The sequence below is a fragment of the Pseudochaenichthys georgianus genome, chromosome 17, assembly GCF_902827115.2.
Source record: "Pseudochaenichthys georgianus chromosome 17, fPseGeo1.2, whole genome shotgun sequence".
Taxonomy (NCBI): Eukaryota; Metazoa; Chordata; class Actinopteri; order Perciformes; family Channichthyidae; genus Pseudochaenichthys; species Pseudochaenichthys georgianus.
Window position 1 is genome coordinate 6,972,870 of NC_047519.1, and position 17,792 is coordinate 6,990,661.

The window sequence follows — 17,792 nt, forward strand, 5'->3', positions numbered from 1 at the left end:
AAAGGGAGCTGAGCCAGAAGGCAAAGCTCTCTGTCTACCGGGCCATTTTCGTTCCTACCCTCACCTATGGTCATGAAGGATGGGTCGTGACCGAAAGAACGAGATCGCGGATACAAGCGGCCGAGATGGGTTTCCTCCGCCGGGTGGCTGGTGTCTCCCTTAGAGATAAGGTGAGAAGTTCGGTCATCAGGGAGGGACTCGGAGTTGAGCCGCTCCTCCTTCGCGTCGTAAGAAGCCAGTTGAGGTGGTTCGGGCACCTAGTTAGGATGCCACCTGGGCGCCTCCCTAGGGAGGTGTTCCAGGCACGTCCAGCTGGGAAGAGACCAAGGGGTAGACCTAGGACCAGGTGGAGGGATTATATCTCTTCGCTGGCCTGGGAGCGCCTTGGGATCCCCCAGTCAGAGCTGGTTGATGTCGCCAGGGAAAAGAAAGTTTGGGGCTCTCTGCTGGAACTGCTACCCCCGCGACCCGACCACGGATAAGCGGGAGAAGATGGATGGATGGATGGTTCTTCTTCTTCTCCTCTACAGTTCAGAGGTAAATGGTGTACTTTGACTCCACTACATGTATTAATACCTTTAGTTACTTTACAGATGTGGATGAATGATGTGAAATCTAATCAAGTGTTGAATCAGACTTTAGTTCCACCTGGAGTAAATCCACAAGCTACCCTGCAGTATACAAAGTCATTCAAACTAGCTGCACCTTTACCAGCTTTGAGAACACTTTCATGATCAATCATTATAAAAACACATCATATATATTATTCTGAAATGGACCAATCTGCACAACGACTACTTTTACTGTCGCTACTTTCACTATATTTTGATGAGAATACTTTTCTACTTTTACTTGAGGAACATTTTGAATGCAGTACTTTTACTAAAAGAGTCTTCTACTTTTACTCAAGTACAAGATCTGAGTACTTCTACTTTTAATCAAGTACAAGATCTGATTACTTCTACTTTTACTCAAGTACAAGATCTATACTTATACCACCTCCGTTTATAGCCTATGAAAAAAAACTATTAGAAAACAAAGGCCAAAGCTAACGTTAGCAGATAGTGACAATGTATGCTAGCTAGCTAGCTCAACGATAATATTGCGACAGAAAAACTTTTCAGTGCACATCACGCTCTGCGCTCCGACAGGGAGCTCTGCTCTGAACACCTGAACGGCCCGTTCTAACAGCTGTTCACCAGCGGTCCAGTCTGTGCCACAGTGACTCCGGACCGCACAGTTAATATTAACGAACGCACCCGTAGATAATGTGGCTGCTGAAGCTAGACCATCATCGCGGAGCAGCAGAGCCGACAGGCAGGAAGACTCGAGCACACAGCTCGCGCTGCATTATAATATATAAAAAAAGAACACCATGTGTGTCATGATGGCACATAACAGCTCGCGGCCGCAGATTACTCCGGGTCCCAGACCCCCCCCCATACCCCAAAAATATTTTTATTGCAGATCTACATGAATCACACAAACGACCTATTTTGGATTCAAAACGGCAAATTTCGCCGAAAGGTGAGTGATTTTCATGCATATTTACCTTGTTCATTAAAAATAAAAATAAATTATTTTATCTTTTTAATATTTTATTTATTTTTTATTTTTAATGACTATCAAACATGTGGGAAGAGGGGGGGCGGCGCCCCAAGGGCCCCTATGGGCCGGCCGCCACTGGTAGGGGAAACACTGATATTATAGTTAGATGGACCTTTATTAATCCTGTGGGGAAATTCAGTAGGTTAACAGCAACAGGGTAAGATTGAAAAACAGGACAGATTCACGCAGATTAATACAAAATTAAGGATAAAATCAAAGATAAAAATTATAAATAACTATAAAATAAGAAATGAATTAAAAATGAACCTATATACATATTTGGTCATGTGTACATATTATTTACATGTGTGTGAAAACAAGTTACGTTCATTAATGAAGTATAACGCTCGGCTGTCCACTCCATGTTTGTGATTTGTCAAATGTTGCTAACCCCTCCCCTTTCATGTGAACGCGCCCTCAGCCGGACGGAGAAACCCTGGGTTGACTTACCGAGTTGATAACCAGCGTTTTAGGCGCGCTTAGCGAGATCGCGTTTAGTAGGGTTCGTTAAGCCAGATAACTGTAAGACACCCAGGGTCTGGTGAACTGGCTTTATAGTACAGGCCGCAGGTCTCTCAACCTGGGATGTATTGGTGTATGAAGCAGCTACTAGAATAGAAACTGCTAACGCACAACAGATTGCCCATTTCAAACATCCTGTGCAAAATCCAAAACACATTACATTCATTTTCATATTATTTGGCCAATGCTTTTGTCTAAAGCGATTTACATACACTCCATTACTGTAAACATGTCTACGAGAGCAATTTGGGGTTACTATCCTGCCCAGAGAGACTTCAAAATGTTGACTGCAGGGGCTGGGGATCAAAGCACAGACCAGCCGATTGGTAGGTGCCCATTTACCCCTGAGCTACAACTCTCCAAAATGGTTACAGTTAATCTTTGGATTTGAGCTTCAAGTGGAGTGATTGTCTACCATTTGTTCTTTAATGTTTGTTTAATACCATACTCACAAAAGAACCTGCAATTTCATCTGTCTTGGCATAATTTATATAGAAATATTTGTCAAGGCACATCCGGGAATTGAACCAATTATCTCTTTTTAGATATACCTCTTAGTCTGAGCTATACAAATACATGATGTCTTTGTGTGTGTTTGTTTGTGTCCAGAGTTGGCTAAAAGTACCTCCCCCAGCTGCAGCAGCTCCCAGTTTTCATTGATGTAACTCATCAGGTGCATCTCAGAGTCAAAGTACTTCTTCTTGTGGATCACGCTCAGGTTGTACAGGCTCAGGTGTGTCACATCCTCCCTGAAACATTTCAGTAAAAGCTGTTTTCTTTACTACTTTTAGTTTGGCTACAAAATAATAGTATACAAAGAAAAAGGCAATGTGTCTAGGAAAAGAAAGGTCATTATGAAGGCACAGTGGAAAGGTTAAAGCGTAAAGGAACACAAGCAAGAGACAATAGCCTAGAACTTAATGATAGAATAAATAAAGGAGCATTTAAAGAAAAAGAGGAGACAGGCCATCACATCCTTGTTTATCTTTGTACCTGTGTCAAAGCTGAACGAACATCTTGAGGTTCACTTACCATCCGAGTGGCAGTCGGCTGATGTACTCTGGGCCACCGTTGCAAACGGAACAAATTAACAGATAAAACCTAAAGTTATACAAACAGAAAAACATGTCAGATTATTATGCAATAATTCAAAGGCCTGGGGTTTATGGTTTCCTGTGTTATACAAGCAAAAACACAAGGTAAGCTAGTGTAAACAGAAAAAACATCTCGAAACAAAAAATGGTTGTTTCTTACATATAACTTTAATATGGTTTCTGCAGTAATGCATTATATTGTAGCATGAATTGGAACCTGCCATTTTTATCTTCTTTGCACTCTATTCTCTAATGGTGGTTAACAGTGGCGGCTCCAGAGTATTTTTGTTTTTTGAGATTTTTTGAAATACTAACATAAAATACACATTCTGGTACTCTCTTGAGAAGAAAAATAAATATATCTATTACTACACGACATTTAAAAAAAAAAAATGAATGCCATTTTTAGTTTTTTGTTACTTTGTTCTGAAAGCTGAACCTGCTGCTCCACACAGGGAAGAGGCTGTGAATTACTTTACATTGTGGATAAGGGTGGATAGCCCCCATTGTTCTGTGTGTCAACATGACAGACAGCCCACACACCTATCAATCATCAAACCGTGGGGTCTTATTTCATTACGTGTTGATAGAAATCAACACGTAATGTTGTATCGATGTATATAGAGATGTACTACAGCAAAAGTATTCTCCGTCGGGACTTCCTGCAACAACACCACCCCGTTATCGTGATTCTGATTGGCCAGAAGACATTATCAAAGATGTTCTATTGAGAAGACGATCACTACGTGACAAACGTTTTCAAAACCGTTTCTAGTCTTTGGTATTTCCTGACAAGTGGCTGCTGAAATCAATCTCACTAACTGCTGTCTGTGCAATTTACTCCGCGCGAGTTGGCGGACTTTATTTTGCTTACTTTAACATCATTTTTCACGGTGGGGATAAGCCATTTCTTGGTATGGCTGTAGCCTACCCCAGCCATACCCTGGCGCCGCCACTGGTGGTTAAACTGTTGACTGAGATCCCTGCCAGCCAATCACAAGTCTTTCCCACCGCTTTTGGTGTGAATATAAATGTAATTAAACAAGTATGAAACATAAATATAGTGGTGTTTGCACCTGTCTCCATAGAGCATGGGAATCTGTAAGCAATGGAGACAGGCCTCATGGAACCACTGCTGACAGCCGTTACACTGCAGCATCTTCAGGTACCAGCTGCAAGGAATGGAAAACAGAAGAGAGAGAGGGGTTAACTGTGTCAGGATGTGCATCCAATTTATTTTCTAAAAAAGGAACCCCAATTAAACAGACTGCTTGAGTTTTCAAAATGCAATTAAAGTAAAAATAAAAGCCTTTCAACCCATTAATTTCCCACAATGTTTGATGTTTTCTGAGCCGACAAGATTCTACAATAAAAATGTACAAATAATTAGAAAAAGAAAAATGTATGAAGGCTCTATTTGAAAAATTCTCCACAAAGAATTCAACGCGGTTTTACAAAGCTTTTGAAAGGGATACGACTGTACCCTAACCCTAATTAAATATTAGCACATATTTATTTTATCTTGTTAAGCAAATTGGTCCATTTAGACTGTAGAAGTGGAATGGCTTTAAATAAATCATGGCATTTATTTCAAACAGAAAAAACTAAGAAAACAGACATTTAAAAGGTTTCCGATCCCGTTCTGTAATATGTAGTTCTTTACAATAATAATAAATAATAGTGTCTTTCAGCAAATGTTTGATTGTGAATACAAATTAAATAACATGATTGTTCGGCAGAGCGCTGCAGCTGCTGTTGGCATGCTGGCAACAATAAGTTAACAATGATTAGAAAGTTGGAGTTGTTTACCGAGGTTTTTTTTTTTTAAAGTATGTATTGTGTTACTCACTCTCCTGGCCCTCCGCAGTAGCAGTAGCAGTGCTGGATGTTAGTCGTGTGGCCCTGATCCCAGACCAGTTCTTCCAGAGCGTATGGGAGAGTCAGGTGCAGCCCCATGTGATGCTGCTGCTGCTGCTGCTGCTGAACGCCTTTAGCAGACCCTGCCCTCATGTGTGCACCCCCCCCCTGTGAACCACACAAACAAAAAGCATATTTATACAGGCATTAAACTATGTACACACAAACCGTTTTTTCCCTGATTATCTAGTATCTAGTGTCTCATCTTCACTTTGCATCACAGTTAAAGCAGAGTAAATATTGAGTCTCCCAAAACAACTCAACAAAAGGTATGATGCATTTATATACAAATAAAGAGCTGTACCTTAGGTAAAGAAGTGAGCTCACACTCTGAACAGAGCCACTTGTCATCAGAGTCGATGACAGAGGCATCGATGATGGGAGAGTGGCACAGCTGATGGTAGCCTAAAAGACAAACATCACATTTACATGCAGCAGTCATCTAATGCAGTGGTTCCCAAACGGAGGTACGGGGACCCCTAGGGGTACTTGAGGGGATGACAAGGGTTACCTAGAAACATTAGAGATTGCAATATATTTTGTGACTAAGGTAACTTCGTCACTGTGAACTGACGGCTTCGGGAATTTTTATACAATTTATACTATTTATTGATGTAGTGTTTATTGTATTTTATTTTGAAATGTGTTCCCCTTTCCCCATGTCTGTTGCCGTTGATTGTGTGCACCTGGTGCCCTGTGTTGTCTCCTCCCCCCTCACCTGTGTCCTGTTGGGTTGATTGGGTTGTGCATTTAGGCTCTGGGGTTTTTCTGTTTGAGAGTGTGTGTGAGATCCTGGTGGTGGCTGGTGACTGTGTTCACGTGGGCAGCAGATTGATGCTGCGTCATGTTTATGACGTAATAAATGCCCACACCGGGTTGTATTTTGGACGTTCTGCCTCTGCCTCCTTGCTTGGTCTGGGCCGCTCAATTGTCAGCTTCACATATTTCCACACAAAAAAACATTTGAAAATAAATGTCATTAGCCTGGTGTCCTCCACCCAGAACTATCACAGCCTATGAAAGATAAGCAAGCTCAAGTGTCTCAGTAAAAGCTCTAGTCCTAACAAAAGATGTTGTGACTGCTAGAAGTCCCGATAGCAATGAATATATTAAATGCTTTGACAATAAATAGATAAAAAAAATTCAACTGTGGAAGCCGTGGCACTGTAAAAAGCACGACCAATCATCTGAGCCGGCCCGGCTTCCATCTCGTGCACAAACTTATCTCGTGCCCTCATTGGTCATGTGCGCGTGCGTGTGTGTTGGAGGAGGGGCTCTGTAAGAAAATCTGAAGGAAGGGGCAGATTTTTTTCCGGCTGCGTACTTTCAAATTCTAGCGCACTCGAGCTGGTTTCTCCATTCTTACCTACCCCACCTTTAAGGGTGACTTATAAAAGTGATTTAATGTAATGAGCAGTTGGTGATTACAAAGGGTTTAACAAAAGAACAAATGTGCAGGTTCTTATAGAATGGAAACCAGCCTTAATGACCAGAAGTCAGAATACAAAAAGGTAGATGAACAAAGAATGGATAAGAAGTAAAACATTGGCTCTTAAAGAAATATACAGCTCTGGGAAAAGAGGCCCCTCAATTTGTCTTAAATTTCAATCTCTACATGTATGGCAGCCATTACATTCCAGTGTCTGTTGAATTCCGACAGATAAATGTTCTCAGTAGTTTATAGAATAAAGAAAATGTTAATTTTACTCAAACCTTTAAATAGTCAAATCAGAGAAACTGATAATGCTGCAGTGGTCTCTTAATTTTCTCCAGATCTGTATATTATAATATCAAAGGACTGTTATAACGGCTTTGTTGACCGTTAGGTAAAAAGACCAGAGTCAATTAACTTTACCTTGGCCACACTTGTCACAAATGACAATTTCATTGGGTTCGTCGGAAGTTTCATCCTGGCATATAGAGCACACAATGTCGTCGTCCTCATCATCCGCATCATCTTCATCCCCTGAAACAGACAGTGCTAGATGAGACAGAGTAAGGGCTAACAGAGTGCCTGGTTTCACTTGTTACAGTTTTTTCTATTGTAGATCATCCTGATTGATCAGCACACCGTTTCTGAAAAACTGTTTCGCGAGTTAATGGGAGATGGAAATCTTAAAAGTATCTTAAACCCACCTGTAACCACACCACACTGTGATGGCAGGGTGTAGTGCAACACTGAAATGACTTGGGTTTGTGTAGCTATGTAAGAACTTCATCCATCAGAAGTCTTTTAATTGCTGTTGACCTTTTAAAGCTTTAGTCGTAAACCTTTGTCCCTCCCATCTGGCAGTGATAGTTAGGGATGGACAAAAATGACATGTTTCTAACACAGGGTTCCTGCAGGTTTCACCAACTCAAATTTAAGACTTTTTAAGACCACTTTGAATAGAATTTAAGACTGATTTCACGGCAAGAAAGTATGAAGGAAAATTGCTATGAAAGAAGAAATACGTCCCATATTTACTTACAAAGTAAATGTATTCATGTTCAACATAAGAACGATGTCCACAGCACCTCCGCTTTTAGGGTTGACGTAGACCCAAACGTCACCCGGAGGTCCCCCGATGTTGCGGGAGATGCTGCACTAGCTAATGTTGCATTAGCAAAACAAACGTGTTTGAAGCAGCGGGCTTCAAACACGTTCCCTCCACTGGTTTCAACCAAGCACTAAATTCGATGTTTTCCAACCAAATACGGTTGAACTTACACTTCCCCATATTTATTTGTAAGTAGATTCGAAGATACCTGAGTTTCTGACTGCTGCTAGCTGAAGCTTGGTTGCTAGGTTACAAGCTGGGTGTTCTCCGATAAGGGGCCGGGGGAAACAAAGTTAGTGATTACTGGTTCCATGTGGATTTATTTCAATACAAATTGTTGGGGGGGAACTGAAAGGCTCTTACCGGTTACTTTGCAGCCCGGACATTTCCCCCAAAACACATTTAGACGCGATCGCAACACAGAAGTCCCTTTCAAATCCGATAATTTTTAAGACCTTCTAAATCATATTTAAGACCTTTCTTATTTTTTTTTATATCAAATTTAAGGCCTTAAATTCTGATTATCAAATGTAAGACTTTTTAAAACCCCGTGGGAACCCTGTAACATTAGATGCTGAAGATAACAAAATAAACTAAACGGTCAGAGTAATAATTATTTTTTAATGATGAGAGAGAGTGCTCCCTGGGGAGATGCAGTGAGCCCATCTGAAGGTCAGAGTTGCCAGTAGTGTTCATTTCGTTGACTAAATCTACGACGAAATATGTTCGTCAACGACCTTTTTTTCCATGACGAAAACGAGACGATGACGAGAGGCACCGACGGCAGTAAACAATAACTGTAACGAAATCATCATGCAATATCGTTGACGAAAAGTGACGAGACGAAAATGTAGTTTACTAAATAAAAACTATGACAAAATCTCTCTTTACTTTCGTTGACGAAAAATGAGGAGACGAAATATTATCAAAGATAACGTTACATCTCTGATAGTCAGTTTTTCTCCCAGCAGTTCCATTTCCGGTGCTGCGGCAGAGCAGCAGCTGTTTCTGTGCTGCGCGCGGCGGTACATTTGAATTACACCGGGCAGCGGCACAATATGAACTGTCAGGAAGACTCGGGTCTAACTAACTCATGGTCTAACTAACCTTATTTAACAGAAAATAAAATGGCAACAACAGGGTTTAGGAGCAGTGGTCGCGTTAACCGAATACCCCCCCGTCAGCGCGAGTGAGTGATAAATTGTGCACTTGACGGATAATAATGGATTATGACGGAAATGTTACGATCCTGTCAAAATGACTGACAACGAAAAAGTCTAAAGCCACCACTGCTTGGGAGAAAGAAACGATGTGATATTTGGGCCCATTTTCGCTACAATGAGGCGGAGATAAAAAGCGAATGCATTGTTTCATCAGAAGGGAAGCAATGTGGCCAAAACACAGCTGGTAAACACACCACAAACCTGACCAGATACTCTCTGCAAAGCTGCTTAATCATTCAACCTGTGTTTTTCATCAAATAAGGACAAGATAATCTTATTTATTTATATACTAAAATGACAAATTATTGGTTTTGGCTAGTTTGACTGAAATGTTCTATATAATCTGATGACTAAAAAAGACTCAACAGTTTTCATTGACAAAAAGTAGACTAAAATAATTAGTTTTCTTTGACTAAGATAAGACTAAAATGCTCAGACTTTTAGTCGACTAAATCTTGACTAAAATGTTTACTGTTTTAGTCGACTAAAATAAGACTAAAATGTTCAGACCTTTAGTCGACTAAATCTTGACTAAAATGTTTACCGTTTTAGTCGACTAAAATAAGACTAAAATGCTCAGACTTTTAGTCGACTAAATCTTGACTAAATAAAAACAGGATTAAGGTGACTAAATATGACTAAAACTAAAAAGGAAATTTAACACAGGACTAAGACTAAAACTAAATTAAAAAATAGCTGACGAAATTAACACTAGTTGCCAGAGACTTAATCAGCATTGTGTGATGAAGCTCTTGTTTAATCATTAAAGGTAGGGTAGGTAAGAATGGAGAAACCAGCTCGAGTGCGCTAGAATTTGAAACTTCGCAGCCGGAAAAAAAAGACTTCCTTACAGAGAAAACGAAGAGTGGAACAGGCGAGCAAGTGTGCAGGTGTGCTTCATATGAGAGGCCCCGCCTTACACCCAGGGTGTTTCTCAATGTCGAGTACGCTTGCTTGGTAGCACATGTTTTCCGAGCGTCTTGCTTCGGAAGCGAGGCAAGAATACTTCCTGGTATTTGGAAAACGAAGAGTGGAAAAGGCGAGCAAGTGTGCGTCATATGAGAGGCCCCGCCTTACATTTTCCGCCACAGATTTGGGGAAATTGGTCCGTGCGCAAAGCATTGTGGGGATTTTAAGACCGGAGTATACACATGTGCAGCCTCGAAATTTCTCCAAACGAAGTACACCGGGCTCGGTAGAATTCCAAGTATGCTGGACATTGGAATATAATATATATATTAGGGGTGTAACGGTACACGTACCGAAATTATTCGGTACGGGCCCTTCGGTTCGGTACAGGTGTGTACCGAAGTGTACCGAACGAATATAACGTTAAACGTAAAAAATTGAGAACGTGAACAACTTTTGTTGTTTGTAATCTCAGGTACTGCATCGCAGCATTCAGAGTAATTTGCTCACATTGGGTTCAACGCGTCATAGAGCGAGCAGGTCATTTCATTGGATGAGAGGCATACTATGAGAGGTGGTCAGAGGGATACGTTCAAATGTAGTCAGTAATTTGAGGAACTGTCGAAAATTAATGGCGAACGCAGATAAAGTTGAGCTCGAAAATCCTCCAGCATCATTGAAGTCTCCGGTTTGGGAACATTTTGGTTTCGCAGTTACGAACAAGGATGACGGACAAAGCCAGGTGGACCGAACCAAAGGTGTTTGTCGGCATTGTTCAACTAAAATTAGTTACGCAGCTGGCAATACATCAAACTTGCACACTCTTGAAAAGGCATCACCCGATCGTGAATATCATCAGTACCAAAAGAAAAAAGACTGAAGTGCAAACCCAACTCCCACTAGCATTTAAGCCTCCACCACTCGCAACAAGTTCAGACCGAGCCAAAGCTATTACAAACGCCAAATATCCTTATGTTGCCATGTTAGCAAAGCGCTACCTGGCTGTATCTGCTACCTCTGTCCCTAGCGAGAGGGTGTTCTCCACAGCAGGAGACATTGCTAGTGCCAGCAGATCTGCCCTTTCAGCAAGCAATGTGGACAAGTTCATCTTTCTTTAAACAACATGAAAATACAATGACAAGCCAGTCATAATGTCAAACTGGCTGCTTAGGTACTAGTACAGTACAGTTCAAATACAGATAATTTCAGTTCATCGAAAAGCTGCACCTTAATGTTCATTTTATTATATTTTGTATTTATTTGAGTGAATATTCACAGTTTAATAATAATTAAAAACCCCAAACTAATAGTTTATGTTTTGTGAGTACTAGTACAGTAAAGTTCAAATACAGATTATTTCAGTTCATCGAAATGCTGCACCTTAAGGTTTATTTTATTATATTTTGTATTTATTTGAGTGAATACATTATTCACAGTTTAATAATAATAAAAAAATATATATGTTTTGTTTTGTGAAAAAAAATTCTGCTGTACCGAAAACGTACCGAACCGAACCGTGACCAAAAAACCGAGGTACGTACCGAACCGAAATGTTTGTGAACCGTTACACCCCTAATATATATATATATATATATATATTAGAGCCGGGACTCGATTAAAAAAATTAATCTAATTAATTAGAGGCTTTGTAATTAATTAATCGAAATTAATCGCATTTTTAATCAAATATACATATTTGACCTGAGAACAGTGAGAAGCAATTTTCACATGGATTTGACTCCAAGTGGTCTACAGTCGAGTGCAATCCAGTGAGCCAGGGAGTTGGTTATTTTCTCAGACGTGGACTTACTTATCCTGGCCCTGAAACCAGTCATCTGGTTGAGTGTGGGTTGGGTCAGGGTGTGGTTCCTTGCACTCGGAGTCGGGCTAACTGCTACATGCTAGCTGCTTTGCATTTAGGTGATACTTTAGGCTTGATGTGCTGCGGTGATATGCAAATTCTTTTTTGCATAATTTGCACACAACCGTGCTCTTATCGACGCTTCCATCCGTCCGTTTTTTAAAACAAAATGTCCCATCCACGGGGCCGACCAAAGCGGTCTCATCAGCTTGTTCGTTCATGTTTGACTATTGTTCACCGTGGTTTGTTGTTGTTTGAAGTCCCATGCTGAAGTCATGAACGTTAGTTGGTGCTCCAGTATAATCGGTACGCCTGAAACTCATCCAGTGAGAAACGTTCCGCTGTGCAAAAATAAGTGCGATTAAAATTCGTTAATTTTTTTTGAACGCGTTAATTTTTGTGTAATTAATTAATCTTAATTAACGCGTTAAAGTCCCGGCCCTAATATATATATATATATAATAATAATAATAGTTAAAACTGCGATCACAGTTGTGCGTGCAGTGATGAGCGGGCCCTCGCGTCTATGCGCCTGTCGTCCAGGCGTCAAGTCGACGCACACGAGTCCTCCAAAATGAGCCGCTTGTCATTTCTCAAATGTTCACGTCCTCGACTCCTCGGTCCTCCGGCAGCAAACTGTTCCCGTTGTGATAAGTTATTTAAGATGATCAATGTGCATCAGACTTTCTGCCCTTTACCGTTTGTTTACTCACTAATCACATCTCCCCTGGATGTTAGGCTATTTTTATTTTTTTATAAATACAACTGCTTTCATTGTGACGCGATGTTTACAGTGAGAACAGCTGCTGAGGTCAGTGCAGAAAGCAGAACAGTGTGTATAATATATATCGCTCAATAATATATGTAACAGGCCTACATTACACACTTTATTGTATGCTTTAGGACATGGGTCGCAATAGGCGGCCCGCGGGCCATTTGTGAGCAAGTTGATACGACCTTCCTAGCCGGAGATATGGCCGCATTTTACAATAAACTTCCGTTGGGTCGCATAAAAACAAATATCGCAAATCAAATCGCAATATTGGTCAGAAAAATCGCAATTACATTTTTTTTCCCAAAATCGTGTAGCCCTATATAGTGCGTCACATAATAAAATATACAAGGGCTGTAGCCTGATATTTATGATATGCTTTAGGACAAGGGTATTCAACTAAAATTCAACAAGGTCCGGTTAGAGAAAATCTCCCCCTGCAAAGGTCCGGAACTTCAAAATGTCTAAATTGCTTCATGAATTAGTGTGATATATATTGAAGTAGCCTGCAGCTTTATCAACGTCTGCATGTAATCAACAACTGACTGCCAATCAAATAAAGAAAGTACAATTCATAAACAACAATATTTATTGTCAATTAACATTGAACTATACAGATATACAGTAAATACTGTGGATATGTGTAATGTTCCTCTCGGGCTGCATTTAAAAATAAAATAGAGAAAATAAATAAAATAGCTTTTGAAAATATGTGCATCTTTAAAGTGCTTAATTTTAGATAGATAAAATAAAGTGTCGTAGCAGCTTGAGTTTTCCTTTTTCTTTGCTAACCGTTTCACATCATGACCTAACTGTTTCAGCCGATTATAGAACAATATCAGTCTTTACATCATAACAATTGAGCAGTTCAAAGTTTCTCTTTCTTTCCCTCTTATATTGCAGTCCCTCACTCACATTGTTTTTAATTCAGTGTGAGAATAGAGCTTGAGCTTGTCCTGCCAGGAGTTTGTAAATCTGGGCTGAAATGGTGTCAGGGCCATTCTCACACACACATGCAGGTTAGCCTGCCCTGGAACGATATTTAGTTTGATCCTGGTGGACTGATCATATCGGGCTCTGAGACTGCTTATTTTTTGTGACCTCAGTTCTGACTTGAGAGGGAATGTTTGGTCAAACACTTTGTGTTTTGTCTCATAGTGGCGTTTTGGCACTTTGAATGAGCTCCACGGTCTCTGAACAAATGATACACACTGGTTCTGTGCTCCCAGTGGGCAGGATGAGCATGAATGAGTCCACTCAGGGTTCAAAGCTCTGTTCTCACCGTCCACTTTCCTCTTCTTGGAGAGCGCCATGTGTAATTATGTGTCTCTTCCTGTCTGCCGCTAACACGCCTGTTCACTCTCCTCTCCGCTTCTCTCCCTGTATCGCTAATTATTCTCTTCACTTACTTTCCTCTCCGCTTCTCTCTGCCGCGCTCTCGTCTCTTCTTCTGTGTTTCTCTCCCTGTATCGCTCACTTGTCTCTTTCGCCCCCTGTCGGCAGCGGTTAAAATAGAATCGTCCCGTCAAAATTTAAATCCCCTATTTATGTATTGATTATAGGTCGGCATCGGCGTCCGGATCCGGACCGCGGTCCGCCTGTTGCCGACCCCTGCTTTAGGAGCTGTTTGTGTTTGTTGTACAATGTGTAGATGTGTTTTGTAGAGTGTATGTGTGTGTGTGTAGGTGTGTAGGTGTGTAGGTGTGTAGGTGTGTAGGTGTGTGTGTGTGTGTGTGTGTGTGTGTGTGTGGGTCTCAGTAGCTTAAGGTAGTATCTGACATATAAATGGTCAAAAGTGGTACATTCTCCGTTAGCCTACGAGCTCCACGTTCATAAAAAAAAAAAAATTCCATGCTTAAAATGCATGAAAAACGCACATTTTTTGTCCACAATTCCATGAAGAATGTCTGTGCCAAAATGTATGAAGTTCGGAGAAACTATATGTGACTACCACACAATAGGTACTGAGCTGTTTTAACATAAAAATTACGATTTTTTTTTTTTTTTTTACATTCTCGAAAAGGTCGTGGGCTGTGACGTGTGTCCCAAGTTTTGCGTCCGAAGCTCATTTTAGCACATCGCAATTAAAAAAAAATGATAGGCCACTCCCACGTTCGTTGCAACACTTTAAATCTCAGTTCATACTCACCCCAAGAGTATGTCTAAAAAAAAGAAATGCTTTGGTGTGCCTATTCCCCAAGACAGAAGGAACCTATCCACCAAAATCTGTGATATTTGGATACATTGTTGATGAGTTATGAGCATTTCTTTCTAAGCCCCACCTTTTTGCAAATACGTTTGATTAATGGCGGCCATATTTATCGACTGAACATGCTCATTTCCTAGGGTAATGTGTGGGACACTCCACCAATGCTGTATACTAAGTTTGGTGGCGAAAGACTAAAAATTGAAGTGAATATTTCACTGTTTTGAACATTATGCTAATTACAACATCAGGAAGATACGTCCCCAGCTGACCCAGAAAGCGACGCAGGTTCTGGTCCAGGCTCTCGTCACCTCACGCCTAGACTACTGCAACTCCCTCCTGGCTGGTCTACCTGCATGTGCCATCCGACCTCTGCAGCTCATCCAGAATGCAGCGGCTCGTCTGGTCTTCAACCTTCCTAAAATCTCCCACACCACGCCGCTCCTCCGCTCCCTTCACTGGCTTCCGGTAACTGCTAGAATTCACTTCAAGACACTGGTACTTGCGTACCATGCTGCGAATGGATCTGGCCCTTCCTACATCCAGGACATGGTTAAACCGTACACCCCAGCGCGTGCACTACGCTCTGCATCAGCCAAACGACTCGCTGCACCCTCGCTGCGAGGGTGACCCAAGTTCCCATCAGCAGAAACACGTGGGTTTGCTATCCTGGCTCCAAAATGGTGGAATGAGCTCCCATTGACATCAGGACAGCAGAAAGCTTACACACCTTCCGGCGCAGACTGAGAACTCATCTCTTTCGACTCCACCTCGAGCGATAGAATTACTAACAAAGAACTGCTAACAGAGCACTTATATACTAATAAAGGACTGGCTTATCTATAGCCAGTTGAGTAGCACTTGAAATGCTTGGCTCTATGAAACCTGATGTTCTTATATGATTCTGTTTTCTTCAAGGTTGTGTCTTCCTGGTCGAATGTACTTATTGTAAGTCAGTTTGGATAAAAGCGTCAGCTAAATGCAATGTAATGAAAAAAAATCAAAGTAGGCGGAGCTTAGAGGTTCAAGAGGACTATATGTAGAGCAGGTCCACCCGGATCAGTGTGAAAAATGTCTGGTCAAACTGACTTACGGTGCGACTATGTAAATGTTTCTAAAATTATTTACATATAGGTGTCGCTAACAAGCATGTTGGACAATTTGAACCCATTGACTCCAGAATGTCAATTTTGTCACCGGTCCTGGCGTCCGTGCAAAATTATACAACTTTTGAAGCGTCCTAAAGCCCTCAAAAATAGGAAACGTCAGCAGAAGAAGAATAATTCCACCAATAACAATAAATTCCTCGCACTTAGTGATCGGGCCCTAATAAGAAGAAGAAGATTAAAGAGAAAACTTATTAGTCCATTCTCACTAATAATAAGTAATAAATAACTCTTTACATACAGCTGTGCAGGAACATGTGGATCTCTTCAAGTGATTTATTTTATTTGGAGATTTTTATTTTACATTTCTGTTTGTGAGATAGCAACAGATTGGAGAAGGGCAGGGCAAAAAGAGAGATCTGGCATAAAACCCAGAACGTTGAACTAAGTACAGAGTACAGGCTCTACCAGTCGTGCTACTGGGGGGCCCGGATCCGGTCACTAGAAACTTGCCAAGATCGTAGAAAATTAAATGGTGGATGTTTGTTAAAATGTTTCTTTTTTTACATCAAAACTCATGTAATGACTAATTGATGTATCTGGAGGAATGGGACCCAAGCCACTCGGGTGCAGTGTATCTCTCCCCTATTCTTATTTTCACATGTGGACATTGGACTGTACTGATGCCAGACATTGTGGTCAGTTAACTGCCAGCACCAAGAGAGGGGAGATAAGGAAGGGAGACAGGGGGAGGGTTGGAGAGCAAACAACTAATCCAACTAAAGAATTTGAGTGAAATCCCTCAGAAACTGTAAAGCAGGGGTGGGGAACCTCCGGCCTCCGGTCCGTATAGGGACCGCGAGACCATTTAGTACGGCCCTCGAGGTAATTTATAAACGCACGCAAAAAAGAAAAGAAAAAAAATCTTAAAATGTCTTAAAGGTCCCATGTCATGGCCATTTCCACTGATCATAATTCCATTGTTGAGGTCTACTAGAATAGATTCATACTGTGCAATTTTCCAAACTCACATTGGTTTCGCATACAGCATCTCTGTAAAGTATGTGTATTCACTCTCTCCACTAAACGGCTCGTTGCAGCTCTTGCCCCCCCCTCCCTGTGAGCCCAGTGTGCTCCGATTGGTCGGGACCAGTCGGGACGTTGTGAATCGCGCTGAGCTGAGCCGGAGGTGTGATTTCCTTGTTTAGCGATACACAGCGAAAAACAGCCAAACTCACCCTGAGCACACACAAAGTCACAGCCGAAGTAAAAACAATAAGTGTGGCTTGATATTGAGTAAGAAAAAGGTTGATAAACGCTGTGAGAATGGGTCTGCAGAGAGAATTTCGCCGCGATCCCAACTGTCTGTTATCAGCCTGCAGCCAGGGAGGAGAGATCAGCAGAGCTGCATGCACTGAGTGTGTGAGGAAGTCCGTGGATTGGTCCATTTGGACCAATCAGCGGGGGCTTAACGTAACAGCTCCGCGGACGTAACGTAACGGCTCCACGGATTGATCCATTTCGTTCCGGGTACGACATGACATCAGATGTCCCCAGAAGAATCAAATGGATGATGATGTTTCACCAACGAGGCGTTTTGGGGAGGTATTTTCTGTGTTAGAGTTTTACTCGCTACAGGGTGTACTTTGAGGGTTTTGACTCTGCACACCGTTTACATGCATAAAAAACTTCATAACACACAAGGGGACGGGTAATAACCGGAAAAGCATGACATGTGACCTTTAAAAGAAATCGACTGCAAAATAATTAAACAAGCGAGTGCCTGTTTTTCCTGGCCACAAGGGTCCTTGAACACAACACGAGCCTAACGTGTCATCACGTGGTATATGTCTCGTCTGACAGGGGTGAAGTTCTGCCGGAGAGCATTGGAACGCCGCTCCGGCACTTCACAAATGTCAGTACCCATAAGGAGCCGTACACATGCCGCAGTTTTTGCGTGGTTGTGTCTTTAGTTGACAGCCCGGTGGCGATCTGTTGATCTGTCATACTGATCATACAGTCAGTAACTTTGTT

At 41.5% G+C, this 17,792-nt stretch overlaps 1 protein-coding gene across 1 annotated transcript in view; it reads right to left on the reverse strand.

Annotated features, from left to right (window-relative positions):
• Positions 1-17,792, reverse strand: part of mtf2 (metal response element binding transcription factor 2) — a 37,500-nt gene that overhangs the window by 14,579 nt on the left and 5,129 nt on the right. The window contains exons 4-9 of the mRNA XM_034104658.2: positions 6,997-7,107; positions 5,446-5,546; positions 5,074-5,249; positions 4,301-4,396; positions 3,163-3,231; positions 2,756-2,879 (exon numbers count right to left, since the gene is read on the reverse strand). Coding sequence (XP_033960549.1) covers positions 2,756-2,879; positions 3,163-3,231; positions 4,301-4,396; positions 5,074-5,249; positions 5,446-5,546; positions 6,997-7,107 — 677 coding nt within the window. The remainder of the gene's footprint in view (positions 1-2,755; positions 2,880-3,162; positions 3,232-4,300; positions 4,397-5,073; positions 5,250-5,445; positions 5,547-6,996; positions 7,108-17,792) is intronic.